The sequence below is a fragment of the Microtus ochrogaster genome, linkage group LG3, assembly GCF_000317375.1.
Source record: "Microtus ochrogaster isolate Prairie Vole_2 linkage group LG3, MicOch1.0, whole genome shotgun sequence".
NCBI lineage: Eukaryota > Metazoa > Chordata > Mammalia > Rodentia > Cricetidae > Microtus > Microtus ochrogaster.
In genome coordinates, this window is record NC_022029.1 from 32,956,625 (window position 1) to 32,973,736 (window position 17,112).

The 17,112-nt window shown below is 40.8% G+C and overlaps 1 protein-coding gene across 6 annotated transcripts in view; it reads right to left on the reverse strand.

Annotated features, from left to right (window-relative positions):
* Eml4 (echinoderm microtubule associated protein like 4) overlaps window positions 1-16,272 on the reverse strand; it is a 117,957-nt gene extending 101,685 nt beyond the window's left edge. For all 6 annotated transcript variants that reach the window (XM_005360748.3, XM_026785909.1, XM_013351354.2 and 3 more), the window contains exon 1: window positions 16,012-16,272. In XM_005360748.3, the coding sequence (XP_005360805.1) occupies window positions 16,012-16,036 (25 nt within the window). In that variant the 5' untranslated portion in view covers window positions 16,037-16,272. The remainder of the gene's footprint in view (window positions 1-16,011) is intronic.
* Window positions 16,273-17,112: the final 840 nt, after the last annotated feature.

Here is a 17,112-nt window from a genome sequence, read left to right on the forward strand (position 1 = left end):
GAGAGAGAGAGAGAGAGAGAGAGAGAGAGAGAGAGAGAGAAATGTGGTAGATTAAAATACAGCGAATACATAAAAATCCATGAGCTTCATTTTAAAGGATATACAGAAAACAAAGAAACATGTTACATAGCACCAAAAGATTTATCATCAATGCCTGTGTTAAACTCTATAAAAGAAAAAAACACTTCTTTAACCAACTATTGAGGGAAAAATATATATATACACAGGCAATCACAGATACCTTCCTGTATATATCTAATATCAAGAAGTCCCACTGAATTTTAAGTCTGACGACAGTATTTTTGAAAAAATATATACTCAAATAAAAAGAACAGAGCAGAACACTGGCATTAAGTGACAAACAGCAAGACCATGTGCAATAATTTAACCATCTTATATTTATTGTATGACAAATACAAACAGCTCCTGAAGGAACCACTGTACTCATAGCCACCCAGGTCATCAAGAGTAAGTTAAATTACGTTTGATGCATACAACTTAAGGTGACAAAATGTACAAACAATGAAATGCGATACACTGAACTTTCTATTTATATCATCTGTTAAGAAAAGACAGCACAATAATTTTAAGGGGGGAAAATGGCTGATTCTTCTGTTTACATGTTTTTTTTTACTCATTCTCCCTCACATATTAGCATACCACAGCTAGCTCAAAGATAAGTATTCACTGTTTAAATATAGAATTGAGATAGTAAGAACTAGACATCCGGAATGCCTTCCCACTGACAGCAAATACTTTCAAACTAATTTATATTCATGAGCTAAAGCATCATGCAGTTATTAAAACACTCATCAAAACTGGCTACTCAATATGGTATGATTTGATTTTCACCTAAATCTTATGTTATATACACATACATGCAGGTTGTGCGGACTGAACTATGCCCCCCAAAAGCTACGCTGAAGTTCTACTCCACAGTACCTCAAAGTGTGACTGTATTTGGAGAGAAGTTTCTTAAAGGTATAATTAGTTAAGTCTATAAAGATGGGACCTTATCCAACATATTGAATGTCCTTAAAAGAAACAGTAATTTATAGACACATATAGATACCCGGGATATACAAACATATAATGAAAAGACCAATTGCACTAGCTGTCTGATACCGAGAGGGAGGCCACAAATAAAAAGCAAATGCCTTGATCTTGGTTGGACCTCTAACTTCTAGGACACTGAAAAAAACTAAATTCTGTTAAGCCATCCAATGTGCAAAAGTTTATTATGGTAGCTCTAGCAGACTAAAATGCATATAAGCAGAACTGGGATAACAGAAAACGAAATGGTATTAGTTGGTAAGAAAACTAGCTTTCAGTAAAGTTGGTTTATCAATTTTTTATTAAAAAAAAGAAAACCTATTCAGCAGCTAGGGGAGATGGCTTAGTCAGTAAAGTGCCTGCCACACAAACACTGGGATCTGAGTTCAGATCCCTAGCACTTGTGTAACAGTTAGACATTGATGGTGCACATCTGCAAAACCCACTCTGGCCACGGGGTGGGGAAAAGACCAGAAAGATCCCTGGAGCTCATTGGCCAACCTACAGGAATCAATAAGCTACCAAATCAAAGAGTCTAAGTTCAGTGAGAGACTCTACCTCAAAGAATAAGGCAAGGGAGATGGCTAGATGAATAAAGATGCTTGTAACCAAGCCTGAAAACCTGAGTTCAATTCCTGAAACCCATATAGTGAAAAGACAGAATAACTTCCCTAAGCTGTCCTCCGACCTCCACATGTGTGCCACGGTGGGTGTAGGTAGGTAGGTAGATAAATATGGAAAGATCAAAGTAAGGTGGAATAGAGGAAGACACCCAATGTTGGTGTCTAGCTGCCACGTGCATGTAACACACACACACATTGTTGATAAGGGAGGTCCTGAGGTCTCCAAAATAATATTCTCAACTGCCACTTCTGTTGGTTTCCCCCTAGAACAGGATGGCGAAGCCCTATGGTTGACAATACCACAGAGCTTAGCAGCAGAACAGGAGAATAAGCTACCTGGGCTGGAAGCTCCCTCGATGTGGGCTAGCCTTCACAGTGCTAAAAGTATAACGCAAGATACTGTAGCATGCATTTTAATTGATTTTAATAATAAAAATCAGAGTCAGCTATGGAAGGGGGTGGTTGAAGCTGGAGGATCAGAGAAGCAGTGCGGCCAGCCACTAGAGTTCTTACCTTTACAGACTCAGACCTGTCTTCAGACTGCCATGAGCTCGTGTCTCCTCCTGCTTTATAATCCATATCACGCCTGTCTCCATCTCCCTAGTGCTGGGATTAAAGGCATGTGATCCCAAGTGCTAGGATCACCTTTGTGTGAGTTCTGCTTCTCTTTTAGACTGGATCAATTTCATATAGCCCAGGGTGGTCTTGAACTAACAGAGATCCGTTTGCCCCCAGTCCTGAAATTAAGGGTATGTGCCACCACTGCTAATGCTTAGCTCTGCACTCTGATCTTCAGGCAAGCTTTATTTGTTAAAACATAAATAAAATATCACTACATTTCACTTTTTTGTCTTAAAAAAAAAAGACAGCAATAACTAATGTAAGAAAAACTATATACAATAAGTACAATAGCTATATGCAATATATACAGGAAATAAGTTCATCAACAATGTCTATACCATTTGCATTTGACAAATTCAGAGAAAATTCTCCATTATCTATCCTGTCTTGGTGAATTCAAAGTGTTGTACCTCATTCACTTTATTCTAACTTGTATTACCAACTCAAAATTATCTTTTTATGTCTCTCAACTTTATAAACTTTACATTTCTTTAGTAAATTTCTTTTCTGAGTCTGGTAAGTAAGGAAAACTACAAATATCTCATCTTCAACTCCCTCAGAGACCCAAGAAGGAAATAATACAAACCGAGTAAGCAGAAAATGCAAGCAACTTTCAAAAAATTGTGAGAAATGACAGAGACAGCTGGCTGCCTGGACAGTCACCCAAGGTTCCTCTGCAATGTCGGGGCATCCATCTTCAGCCTAAAGGTCTAGAATATTCAACAAACTTTTCTATACAGCAGGATTTTTGAAGAACTGTTCCCACCTTATCTTGACAAGGTTTGGCAATCAATCTCTTTTATGTCCTGCTTGTCCAATTAGGATAAAATAATGTAAGAAGCAGAGGCAAGGGCACTTTCTTGCCCAGTGGCTTACTTTAGCCACAAAGAAAGTAAACTTCATGTGGAATTTCTTTGATGCCATTATCTTCTCTGAAGCAGACAGGTGTTGCCAGGAGCAGACATGTCTCATTGTCATAAAAAGAACCTATGTTATTAAGACATCTTAAATGCCATATTCTGTAGATCCCTGAAGTGTCTGAAGATGATCCGACTATCTAAAATATATGTCTGACCTTGTGAACATACCTAATATGACTACAAGTTTGATTGTAATAGGTGACTATTAACCTGTATTTCTTTATTATCCTAAACAGTTGGTAATAATAACTCAAGAACTAGAAATTTGCATTACATTGTTAATTGAGCTGTATGGGTACAATAACTTGAACAAGATTAGAAATGTATGTACAGTAGGTTTTAACAAAATTAATCTCAAATTTGTATCAATATATAAAATTTGTATACAATATACAAAAATCCAATCCAATGTAAAATATTTAAAACTAGTAGTTGCCTTTTAAAAGTAGATTCAATAATCTACCTTTTTACCTTATTATATCTATATCCTCCCTGGGGGGGGGGGAATTTTCACCAACAGACTCATTTATCTGTGAGCCTTATGTGCCTTAGTACCCCTGGCCAGGCTGGATGGGCCCACTGATGAACAGTGTCAAGTCTATTATGGGGGTAATTAACTGCTTTTTTTTTTTTTTTACTGGATTTGACAATGCCTCACACAAGGAAATTCATGTATATTTGGTCTCATGGCCCTAAGAGAAGCCACTGATACTGTTGGCCTAAACAACCATGCCCATCCAATTGCCTCCTAAATAACTATTATGCCCACAGATCAGTGCTGCTGTTCCTTGGACACACACTGCGGTAGTAAGCAGACTGAGAATAATGACTGCTGAATACTCAGCTATGAATGAGACATCTGTATCATCTTCTCTAAGGCATGAGGAACACTGTAGGAGAAGGGGCAGGAAGAATGTCAGCAACGAAAGAAGCGAGCAGTGATGCGGAATGCTGTTTCCGCTCTTAAACTCACAGCAGCTGTGATGGCCTGCACCAACACCCTACCACAGAAAGCATGAGAAAGCACACCCTCCACTGAGGATTCATATGCGGTTCATGGTTGACGGGGAAGTGACACTTTCTTCAGTGGAAGCTACTGGTAAGGTATCTATGCTCCTGTAAACTCCACTGAAATTCAACAGGTATGCCTCTCCCATAGAGGGAATAAAAAAAGATATGAAAACAGAAGGGAAGAGGAAAACAGAAGGAAGGGAAACAGATTATAAAAAGTGGAATGAGTGGAGAAGAACCATGAATATATTCAAAATATATTAAGTACCTATGTGTAAATGTCATAATGAAACCCATTATTATGTATAAATAACATAGGCTAGTGAAGAAAACATTTAAAAACACCCAGGTGGTATAGGAGGTCCTACTGTTTATCTGTTGCCTTCATTGGTTAATAAATAAAGAAATTGCCTTGGCCTTTTGATAGGGCAGAACTTAGGTAGGCAGGGAAAACAGAACTGAATGCTGGGAGGAAGAAGGGCAGAGTCAGAGATGCCATGGATCCTCCGCCTGAGACGGACGTTGGTAAGAATCTTGCCAGTGAGCCACTGCCACGTGGCAATATACACAGATTAATAGAAATGGGTTAAATTAAGATGTAAGAGTTAGCCAATAAGAAACCTAAGCTAATGAGCCAAGCAGTGTTTTAATTAATACAGTTTCTGGTTATTTTGGGGCTAAGCTAGCCAGGTGGCTAAGAACAAGTGGGCCCTCTCTTCACAACACTCAGGAGTGGTGACGCATGCCTGTAATTCCAGTACCTGGGAGGAACATGAATTCAAGACCAGCTGAGTACATGAATTTCTATCTGAAAACAAACGGTCAGTCCTAAAGTCCCAAGAAAGCAGCGTAAAAAAGGTATCGAAAGACAGGCAAGAGTGGCCCAGCAGAGGGTGTCAAAGTCCTGTGCAGGTGTCAAAATCAAAGTGAATGAAAAAGGCACCTGCCCTCTCATGCTAGAACTCAAATGAAATGAAGATGGCAGTCTATACAAAGGAGTTAAACCAGAACTGGTGAGGGGTTAAGACAGGAGACTGCTTAAGCAAACTGAAAACCAAATCCCTCACAATTTGGAGAATTAGCTAGAAATATGTTAAGAAAATTAAAATGAAAAAAAAAGAAAATTAAAATGAGCCCTATGCATTAAAAAAAAACAAACACAGATGTAATTTCATCTGTAGCTCCACATACACACTCCAGTTTTGACTACTCTTCAAGAATGATAGCCATGTGTACAGCCAGTACTTAGTGATGGCTTCTAAATACTATTCTCCACAAAGAGAATGAAGTTTCCTTGTAAAGATGGCCAATTCCGGGGCTGGAGCAGGAAGAGTACAAGGTGAGCCTGGATCATGTTATTGTAATAAAGCAAGAAATTATCAGAGAAAACTGAATCCAGCTTGCATGAGTACCCACTGGCCAAACTGGCCACTGTGAACCTCAAAATGAACAGCAATGGCTGGGCCTCAGAGGTGGTGCACACCTTTAATCCCAGCAGAGGGAGAGGCAGGAGGATCTCTGAGTTCAAAGCCAGCCTAGGATACAAGAGCTAGTTCCAGGACAGACTCCAGAGCTACAAAGAAACCCTGTTTCAAAAAACCAAAACAAACAAAGAACAGCAATGGATTATAACCCCTTCAATTTAAAAAAAAAAGGGGGGGGGCATTCTAGTCCACACGGATAGAAACAAACCAATACCATGAAGGGCTGAGAAGAACTTTTATACCTTCAAGGCTCGCTTACAAAATACTTCCTACAAACTAAAGAGAAAAGTAATTTTATAGTGAAAGACCTTAATCAAATAACCAATAATAGGAGATGTCCCCTGTTAAGAAGCAATGACAGAAACACAGGTTCATTTTGTGGTATTTCTTCCCAAAATATGTAACTTGAATCTAATGGGGAGATATCAAGGTTAGGACAGTCTACAAATAACATTCTGAAGTGTGAAGTTAATGACTCTTGAAAAGATTAGGGCATTTGAAGGAAGCTAATGAGACACTGCAGCTACAATTCCACACTGGATCACCAATTCTCCAATATTGATGGTTGTACTATGGCTAAAGCAAGTAATAGCCTTGCTTACAGGAAAACAACGTATGTCAGGAGGGCAGTGGGCATCAGCTCAGAAACTTGGTTCTCAACTGCCCAAAGTACAGTGAAGACAACAGGCCCATCACCGCCTCCTGGCTAGGTAAACCTGCACACAACTGTCTACAGAGTCCAAGACACACAATAAAGGAGATGAGACAAGCTGGAATAAGGGAAGTACCAAGAGCACTTTGCCTGATGCATCACTTATTGAACGTGTAAACTATCTGAAATGCATAAAGTGGCAAATCAATTCTTCCACTAAAACAAACAAAAAGACCAAGACTGTTAAGTGAAATGTCCTGGTTTTTAGAAATACACATATTTATTTTATGTTTATGGGTATTTTATGTCTGTGTATCACATGCATGTCTGGTGCCTGCAGTGGTCAGAGACCCTGGAACTGGAGTTACAGACTACTGTGAACTGCCATATATGAGTACTGGCAATCAAACCCAGGTTCTCTGCAAGAGTAGCAAGTGTTCTTAACGGCTGAGCAGTCTCTCCAACTCCCAACTTCTCAATTTCTGAAATACCCAAAGTGCTGAGCAAAACACAAAGTGTTCATCTGCTAAGTCTGAACCACAGCAGCCTCTAGCCCAGAGGCATGCTTCTCAAAGTGAGGCCTCGGGATACAGAGAAGCCACAAGACATACACATGTAGCCTTCTCACAGCCACAGTTTGATCTCAAGGGTTTGCCCTGGAATTTTCCAAGACAGTGAGTTCCATATTTTTTAAATGCTATATATTGTAGAATACAGCGCAAAGTTCACACAATTTTTTAAAACTCTGATTTAGAAAATGCCAAGGTAGCTGGGCAGTGGTGGCACATGCCTTTAACCCAGCACTCGGGAGGTAGAGGCAAGTGGATTTCTGTGAGTCTGAGGCCAGCCTGGTCTACAGAGTTAGTTCCAGGGCAGCCAAAGAAACGCAGAGAAACCCCGTCTCGAAAAGCCACAAAGAAAAAAGAAAATGTCAAGGTCACAGAAAAGCTACAAGAATAGAAGCAACAAAAAAACAAACAAAACCGCACACGGCTATTACCAAATTCACTCGCTGTTAACATTGTCTGTTTATTCATTTGCTATTTACATATGTGTATATATTTACCCACAAAACATAGAGATTTTTAATGAACCATTTAAAAGTTATATACAGTAGGTGTGGTAGTGCATACCTGCTCCCAGCACTCGAAGGCTGAGACAGGACTACGGCATGTGGGCAATACAATACAATGAGTTCCGGCTCAGGCTGAGATACATCATGAGACCCTGCCACAAACAAAAGAAAGTTACAGACACCGTGGTCCTTTGTCCCTACCAACTACACTGTGTATTTCTTAAGAATAAAACTATCTCCATGCATAATTTTAGGATATTTATCAATGTTAGTAAGTTAAACACTGATACAACATTTTTATCTCTTCTACCACATAAACTCTAAAGTTATCAAGTGAATATTCTTTATTGTATTTTTCTCTCTAAAACATAGTCCAATGTTTCTTTGTTCTCCTTTAATCTGGACTATTTCAAACGACTATCTTTATAAAGAGTGTGGTGTGTGGGTGTGTGTGTACTGTGAAAGATTAGATTAAGGCTATTCATTCATGGTGAAGGCAAAAAAAAAAAGCCATTAAGGCACACAATGTCCACTGGCAGTATTTGTTTTGATTATGCACATGTGATCTGGCTTTGTTAATGTGCAGTTACTATTTCTAATAAGCACACAATAAGGAGAAATTTAAAGCCATGCAGACTTCTTGTTTTCATCAAATTCCCCTCTAGGTTTGTCAGTTATTGATTCCCATCTGAACCAATTCTTGTTATGGTCTCAAAACAATCATATCATAGGAATAAACATAAATTTAAATTAAACAGGTTTCAACTTTTGAGTATAGGCCCATATTTTTTAGGTATTAAGTACAAAGTTACCACTTTAGGAACACTATACTCAATGGTTTGAATATACAAGACTAAAGCAACCAGGAACAGACTCCAGGATAAAAAAAAAAATCAACCTGAGTTCAACATCAGGAGTGGATAGAGTCTATTTAGAATCATTTAATTACTAAGTCAAGACAGAAAATTCCACTTAAAAAGCTAAAATAAGAACCGAAGAAAGGCTCAAAGGTTGAAAACATATACTACTCTTGCAGAGGCCCCTAGTTCGGCTCACAAGTGCCTGCATCTCCAGCTCCAGGAGATCTGATGCTGTCTTCTGGACTCTCAGGCCCCTGCACTCACATACATATATTGCCAACTCCACCTGACACATACACATAACTGAAAATTTAATACACATTTTTTAAAAGCTAAGATAGATGGTAAATCTAAAGCCTTTTACAAATCAAAGAATCACTTGACAAAGTAAATATATCCTATCAATTTATAAAGCTATATTATAAGGTACCAGGTTTGTCTCCCTTCTCTACACTCAGATCCTTAAGTTTTCCAGGTTACACTATTCCTTGTAACTTCTAACAGCTCACCCACTTTCATATATGTCAGCATTCCTATCTCCTCTCTCAGATAGAGGTTAGCCACAAAAATGTCTACCTCTTGAAAGCATGACCCACAGAAACTTTATACTGCAGTCTAAGTCGAACACACACAATTAAAATTTAAAGTTTTGGGCATTATCATGTGGAACACTGGCATTTTATAATCTTTCTTCCTGCCTTTGTCTTTTTTAAATGTTGGTCTTGACTTAATAAACTGATTTCAGAATCAATTAATAGGTTATGCAAATGATTTGTAAATTCAAAGCATTACCCCAGAACTTGGGCCATAATTTTTTATTAGATTTAATCAAACTTAATAAAATCCAAGTATGGTATGAATCCAAGAAGTGTATGAATTATGGTAGTAGAAAAGGAAACTAAGAAATAGGAAAAAGTAACAAGCACCAGGCATTGTAGCACGTCTTTAATCCCAGCACTTGGGAGGCAGAGGCAGGCAGATCTGCATTCGAGGAGATCCTGGTCTACAGAGCAAGCTCCAGGACAGCCAGGGATACACAGGGGAAATCCTATCTTGAAAAGCCAAGTAAAATAGAATAAAACGGTAGTTTTATTGAGTTAAACACTTGAAATTCAAACTTTGCCTTTGGTTGTTGAGTGCTTAGATAAGGAGAACACCATATTTGCATTTTACATTGAATAGCAATCAAGCCTCTGCAGTGGTTTTTTAAATCATAGACAAGGATGCTAAGTCACTGGCCATTTCACAAATGCTACGCTCAAGTTATAGATTATATAAATGTATGTGAATTTTTACATGAAGTATTTTATCATCCAGTCTTGAAGTCACAGGACATTGTTTGATTCCTTGCCACACTTTTCCCCTGCCATATTAAAAATGTTTAAGACTTGCAGTTCCTTTCCATATTATCTTTTCCGGGTTTCATATAGCCCAGGCTAATCTCAACTCAAACTTGCTATAACTGAGGCTCGCCATGAACTCCTGATGTACCTGTTTCCACCTCCTAGATGCTGGGATTATAGGTGTATGCCATTCTATTCAGCCTCTTTGTTTTCATCAGTTACTTCTTCATAGTAACGGAGGACTGGACCTAGTATCAAGCAAAGTAGAGTGCTTTAACAGAATGATTCTACAAAAACCGATTAAGAGACTTCAACAGTCAAATCATTTTTGAAAAGGTGATTTAGAAGATAAAGATTCCAGATTTATTTTATATTGATATATCTCTGAGATCTGAGGAGCCACTAATGGAGCAGGCATGGTGACAAATGCCCATAAAGCCCGCACTAGGAAGGCTGAGGAGAGAACCTCAGTTCAGGGACCTGCAGTTCTAGGTTACACAGCAAGACCCTGTCTCAAAAGCAGACACTAACAGAATAGTGAAAGAATACTGAACACTATCACATAAAGTGAGTTCAGAGTTTTTTTGGTTTGTTTTGTTGTGGTTGTTTTGGTTTTCTTTCTTAAATGGTTATGTGCCAACAGGAGAATATGAGAATGAAACAGATGATTTTCAGTATTAAAATTCTGGACATAGGAGAAGACCTACAAATACATTGGCCTGTTAACTTCAGTTGCATACAGACAGAATATATGAAATACAATCTATCGTTCTATTTTTGTCACTGTTTTACTGTTTAACATGGACACAAATTCTTTGAGTTAATCCTTTCTCAAAAGAAAAAAAAGAGTACACATTCATATAGTCTTAAAAAAGAAACTTTATATAAAAGCTGTTCTTAAGATCACATATAAAATTCAAGAAAAGGTTCTTTGTAAACTACAAAGCACCAAGTAAACTTAAGGTGTTATGCTAATCTAAGGCAACCAGAACTACAGAACAAAAGGTAACACACAGACAGAAATCCACAACATGCATGCAGTTTTCCACACTGACACAGTAACTGCTGGGCTATTTCCTTGAACTTTTAAAAGGTCTTATGATCCATCTATTTAAATATCAAAATGCTTTCAAATTTCCTATGAACAAATAGTGACATTTTACATAATACAGAAATGAGCTCTCATATACAAAACAGGTTTTCTGTAACTAATTTAGATTTAAACATAAGACAGATAACAACCTAGTCATATAAATCCCTGGAATTTGGACTGCCAAACACATTCTTTCATGATTTTAAAAAGCCAGACTTAACAGATATCTAGCAATCTCCAGATGTTCGCTCTCAGAAATCACGTTTTGATACACAGCACGGTATTTTAAATGGTGCTTTGCTCCTTTGCTTCCATTTCTGGTATTCTACTTACGCTTAGTAGAAAACATCTCTAGATGCCTACTTAAAATCGGCAGAAAGCTCCTGAAGGGCAAAAACATGTCTTTTTTGTGTCCTTTCTTTAAGGATAAAAAGTATATGCCAGGCAGTGATGGTGCATGCCTTTAATCTCATCATTTGGAAGGCAGAGACAAGGAGGATCTCTGTGAGTTTGAGGCCAGCCTGGTCTACAGAGCAAGTTCCAGGACAGGCTCCAAAGCTACAAAGAAATCCTGTCTTCAAAAACCAAGAAAAAAAAAAGCATAGAGCTGGTCCACTTATGGCATTCATCCACACATTCGGCAATGTTCTAGCTAACTCATGCTGTAGATACTGTAACTACATTTAAGAGTTAGTATTCACAGCGTGTTATATATAACTATGTTCTTTTTGCATGTGTTAGAGTATGTGGCGTATGCATGTATACAAGTGTGTGTAGGTGTATATGGTTGCCTGATACAGTCTGGCATCAGGAATCTTTTTGTTTTTTGAGATAGTGTTTCTGTGTTGCCCTGGCTGTTCTGGAACTCACACTGTAGACCAGGCTGGCCTTGAAACTGCCTCTGCCTCCAGAGTGCTGGGAATAAAGTGTGTGCCACCAGCACCCAGCTGCATCAGGAATCTTCCTTATTCATGGCTCGTTCCACTAAAACCAGAAGTCAATGGTTTAAATGGTGGAATTATAAATTCACTGAGCCACCCATCCAGCATTCAGATGGGTGCTGAGAATCTAAACTCACGTCCAGCAAGCACTTTTTCTACTGAACCGTTTCTCCGGTCACCAATTAAGGCTATCTTTGCTCTTCAAGACAACCAATGAGAAATTAAAAGTTATTTAGGAAAAAAAAATCTCAAATGATTAAATGAAAAAAAAAATAGCTTACTGCATATTGAAAGGATGTTCGAAGCTAGCTTAATATTTGAAAATCTGCCAGGCATTGTGGCATGCGCCAGTAATCGTAGCTACTGGAGAAGCTGGGGCAGAAAGGTGGCATGAGCCCAAGAGTTCAAGACCAGCCAAGACAACATAACATGCCTTGCTGCACTAATAAATTAAAAAGTTAACAAAGAGCTTGCTGTAGTGAAGCACCCCTGACAGACACAGACTCTGAAGGAAGAGACAGGGGTCAACCATTCAAGGCCAGTCTCAGCTACGGAGTAAATTCAAGGCCAATCAGCACTATGTAAGAACCTGCTCAAAAATACAAAAATGAAATCCTGTACTGTTCTTTTAAGAAAGCAAGATTTGAGCTGAGGATGTAGTTCAGTCGGTAGAGTGCTTGCCTACCATTTATAAATCCGTGGGCACCCTTATTACTCCATAATCCAAGGAGCACCCTATAAACTAAATGTAGTGACACATGCTCAGTAGGCAGGCACAGGAGGATCAATGCCACAGTGACTTTGAGGCCAGCCTGAGATACATGAGAAAACGCAATTCTCACATAACCTTCTTGTATTACAATTTGAATTTTATATGGCAAACTGGCATGGTTAAATTTATACTTTCTTTAAAATGCAAACATTCACCTTTAGGCGAATCCCAAGATAAACATATTAAAATTAAATTAAAACTTTCATTATGAAAAACTAATATCCCAGGATGTGTAATCTAGCTGATGCTGACATCAGAACAACCATCAGTTCAAGCCAGCCTGGGCTAAGAGAAACCCTGTCTTGAAAAACCACACACACACACACACACACAAAGGCTCAGCAGTTAAGATCACTGGCTGCTCCTCCAGAGGTCCTGAGTTCAATTCCCAGCAACTACATGGTGGCTCACAACCATCTGTAGTGGGATCTGATGCCTTCTTCTGGTATAAAGTTGTTCGTGCAGGATAAGAGCACTCATACACATAAATCTTAAAATTTAAAAACTTATATAAGAAAAACCTGATAAAAGCCTAAGAATGAAATGTATCCAATCCCTGCCTCATGAAAATCAGTAAGAAAAGTGGGATTTACTGACAGTTTCCCATTTTTGCAAACACACCTGAGATTTAAGATACATACTGTGAGACATTGTATGTATACCCATATGTGGAGGCAACACACCAAAATAACATGGGCTAACTTTAAAAACAAAAACCGTTTCCCAAGTGCTGCCTTTTCCAGTGATCCTAATGTATGTACTGAAAGATATTGTACCCAGGAGAAATCCCAAGCACCTGCCAGCCAAACTACCTGAAATTCATTAGCTGCAGAGTAAACAGATCCTCCAGTTGCTTTTACATAAAACTAGGGTAATACAAGAAATGCATAACTTGAGCGTGGCATCAAAATGGCCAGTCATCTAATATTCCTTCCTCTGGTGCCCCAAAGCACCACACAGGTGTCTAGAAAAAGCGAGCACAGCAGTGTGTTCCTACCCAAACACTCCTTCCAAGGCACGGCTTCAACTTAAAATCTTTCCGATTTACAGGATAATTCGCGACCAGATTCCCTTCGATTCAGCTTTTAAAGAACCATTCTGCTGATAAAGCACTGAATTTTTATGCTTATAAAAATGTGGTCTTCTCACAATTTTCCAAGACCCCATCTAGACACAGAGGCATCCACTTCCTTGAGAAAAAAAAAAATGCTTTCAGCGTCTGTTACCCCAGAAGAATTTCACATGTTTTGAATTCTTCAGTTGAAAAAGAAGTTTTTAAACATAACTGCTTTCTTTTATATTAATGGCTCTCTTGATGATAAAATAAAGATCAATGTAACTCTAAGCTCCAGGCTAATGAACTGCATGCGGGGAACAGAAACAAGAAATTTGGCAAGAGCTGAGCAGAGCTCTGCTTAAAGGGTACTAGTAAAATATACCAGCTCCCCTCCCCCACTCCCAACCCTTTAAGGTTTCAATTAAGATGGGGCCTAGTCTGATTCTTAAAAGGGGACAGAAAGAGAAAGCATAGCTCCTGCTAAGAAGTTTCTTCTTCCGGGGCAACTCTAGAATATAGACAAGAACTATTTCCTTCCTTCAGTTGACACAAGCATGTCTCTCCCGACACCCCACGTGGATAACACCAAATCTAAAGATAAGGAAAGTCTCATCAACTGTATCACCCAAAAGATGGCATCAAATCAATCAGAGTAATTTTCTTTTAATCCAACACTGGGATCACAAAAGATGGCATGAAATGAATTTTTAAAGCCCAACACTGATATCATTAATACGCCATAAAAACAGTATTTGTTTTCCCTATTGTGACTCTCCTTTCTGCTGCCTCTCCTGGATTAGTTACGGGATGAAGATGTTTTAACAAAGCATATATTTTCAAAATTAACTTAAGTGCTCCAGCTGCTGAAAAGACTTTCAAAAAACACGGGCTTCCAGGATTCCTCAGAACCAACAAGAAAGGCATAAATGGGTAAAGACCCCATTACATACAGAGATTATCACAGCCCCCCCAAAAATACTCATTCGTTTTTGCCAAGTGCATAATCGGCACGTTAGTGGACATGCAGGCCAGTGTTCCAGCCAATATGAACCAGAGAATGAACCCAGGCACGAAACTAAAAAAGAACCAGTGAAAAGTTAATGCCCCTCTAAAAGGAGCCCAAGAATGAAATAACTTCACTCTGTCAGGAATTGTAAGACATCAAAGGTTAGATAATGGACAACAGGTGTCTTCGGAGAGAAAGGAGCCACAATGAGTTGCTCCTATTTTAGGATTTCCATTCTCAAAGCAGTGTAATAACAATGATTTTTTTTTCTCAAGAAAATCAAGACCAAAATTGTGACTCTCTTTAACAACTGCGAGAACCTGATGCTCTTCTACTTGCTTTTGATTCTACTTTTCTAATCCATTAATCCCAACCTTGTGTGGGCAGATTAAAATATGGCTTAGAGCCAGATGGTTTACTGATCCATGAACATTAACTAACTAGAGATTTATTATCAAGAAATGGAAAAGAAAAGTATCTGAATACAGGCTACCACCACATAAAATATTTAAAATAAAATCAAATCCAGCAGCGGGTATCACATAACTGCAGTATCTGCCAGAGCAGAATCGTTTCTCTCACCATAACACTTAAGAGTTCAATCTTTACAGTAACTGGATTCCAGTGGCCTCAAAGAATCGTAATTCCAGACACAGGTCCTGGCTACCCTAGAGATCTTCTGTTCCTCAGACCAGTCACAAAATTTACCACCTGTACTCTGGCTAAAGGAACACTAAGAAGACACTTCAGCCTACCGAATAATCTATTCTTTCTCTCCGTTCCAGAAAGACAGCATATTCCAAAAATGGAGAATCCTTTCTTTCCCGATCGAGGCCCCCTTTCTTATGGATTCATTGGGCAGGATTACTTCTCTCCAGCATGCAATGGAGAACACATTACTTCTGCTTTCTCTCTTAAAGAGGGTACCCCAAACACAGATGCACCTCTTCCTTTCCTGTATTGAGTAAATGAGGTGCTCTCTCCACCACTACAAAATGTTCAGAAGTGGAAGGAAGTTATCAGTTACTTAATAAATCTCCAAATATAAAGACTGACGAGTGGTACCTCCAATTCAGAAGTGGGATTGGGGGGGTCCCTACTCTCTGCGGAAAGGCTGCCCCAGTCCTCCTAGAACTCCGTAAGTGGAAAGACAGACCCTTGTATTTGATGAAGGGGTGCTCCGACTTTAATCGGGGTCGGAGGACGGTGTTAAGTGTGCCGGGAGGGACGTAGCAGTTGCTGGGGGTCGCCTAGGGGAAGAAGGGCCCCCGCACTGAAGGGGGCTCTGGGAAGAAAGGAGGGTCTGGAGGCGAGGGCTGCATGGGGGAGGGGCCGCCTGTCCCGGAGGCGGCGGCGGCGGGGCTGCAGCCTCGCGGGGACCATGTGCGGGAAGCGGCGGCCACCCGGAGGGGCAGCCGGGGAGCAGGGCCCGCGGGGCGCACGCAGGAAGCCGGGGTCCCGGGTTACGCACGAGGGGCGCGAGCCCGCTGCCGGACTCACCGAGGCTGCCGGCGAAACCGTCCATCTTGCGGGGAACGCGCCGGGCTCGGGGCTCAGCGGGGCGGGCGCTTCATTCAGCACGCTGACCGAGTGGCGGCCGCGGAGCCTGACGCGCTCGTCCTCAGCGTCGCCAGACGCGGCTCCTGACTCCCGCCTCCGCCGTCCGCCCGTCAGTCTGTCAGCCCGGGGGGTCGGTTGCTCGGTCAATCAGGTTGAGAGCCGCACAACCCGCCGCCTTCCCGGCCTCTCTCCTCTCTCTCTCCCAAGCCGCAGCAGTGAGCGCCGCGCCCCGCCCCCGCGCCCGCGCGCAGCCACGGCCCCGCCTCCGCGCACGCCGTCACGCTTCCGATCCCGCCCCCACGTGATGGATCGGGGCGGAGCTTCTCGCGACACGCCCCTTTCTTTGCCGGGCCTCTGCTGCGGGCGAGGTTCCTGGAGCTGAGAGGCTAGTGCCTTCTCTTGCCTTCTGGTCCGGGTTCGCGGCCCGGGTCCCTTCAACCCGAAGCTGGGGCCGAGAGAGTGGGGCTCAAGGGCATCCTGCTGCTCGGGAAATTCAAGTGCGTGGTGGGATTCTCTCCCCTCTGGGGACCCCATCAATTCCAGATCTGGAGTTCTCTTGTAGGGAGGTAATCCCCCAAGGACGATAAAGAGACAAACAAGTGAGAGAAGGGATTCCCCTTCCTGGGGTTCCCCTTTCCTTTAGTCAGGTGAGAAATAATAAAAGTAGAGGCAAGACTTCTTGGCCAGCTTGGGTCCAGCAGTGCCACCCCCATAGGTCCCAGGACACAGAACAAGTAAGCAGTGTTAGTGTTGGGTGAAGAGTTCACCTTACTCAGTGGTTCTCAACATTCCTAATGCTGTGACCCTTTAATACAGTTCCCCGTGTTGTGGTGACCCCAACCATAAAATTATTTTCGCTGCTACATCATAACTAATTTTGCAACTGTTACGAATCATAATGTAAATATCTGATAGGCAGGACGTACCAGGTTGAGAGCCCCTGGAGGGGGGGGGGGGGGGGTTGGCGCTCTTATTGGGGGAGAGGGGGGGGAGAAAAAATATTAAAAGCCAACTGAAACCTTTGCTGGGTCAGTTGTAAGT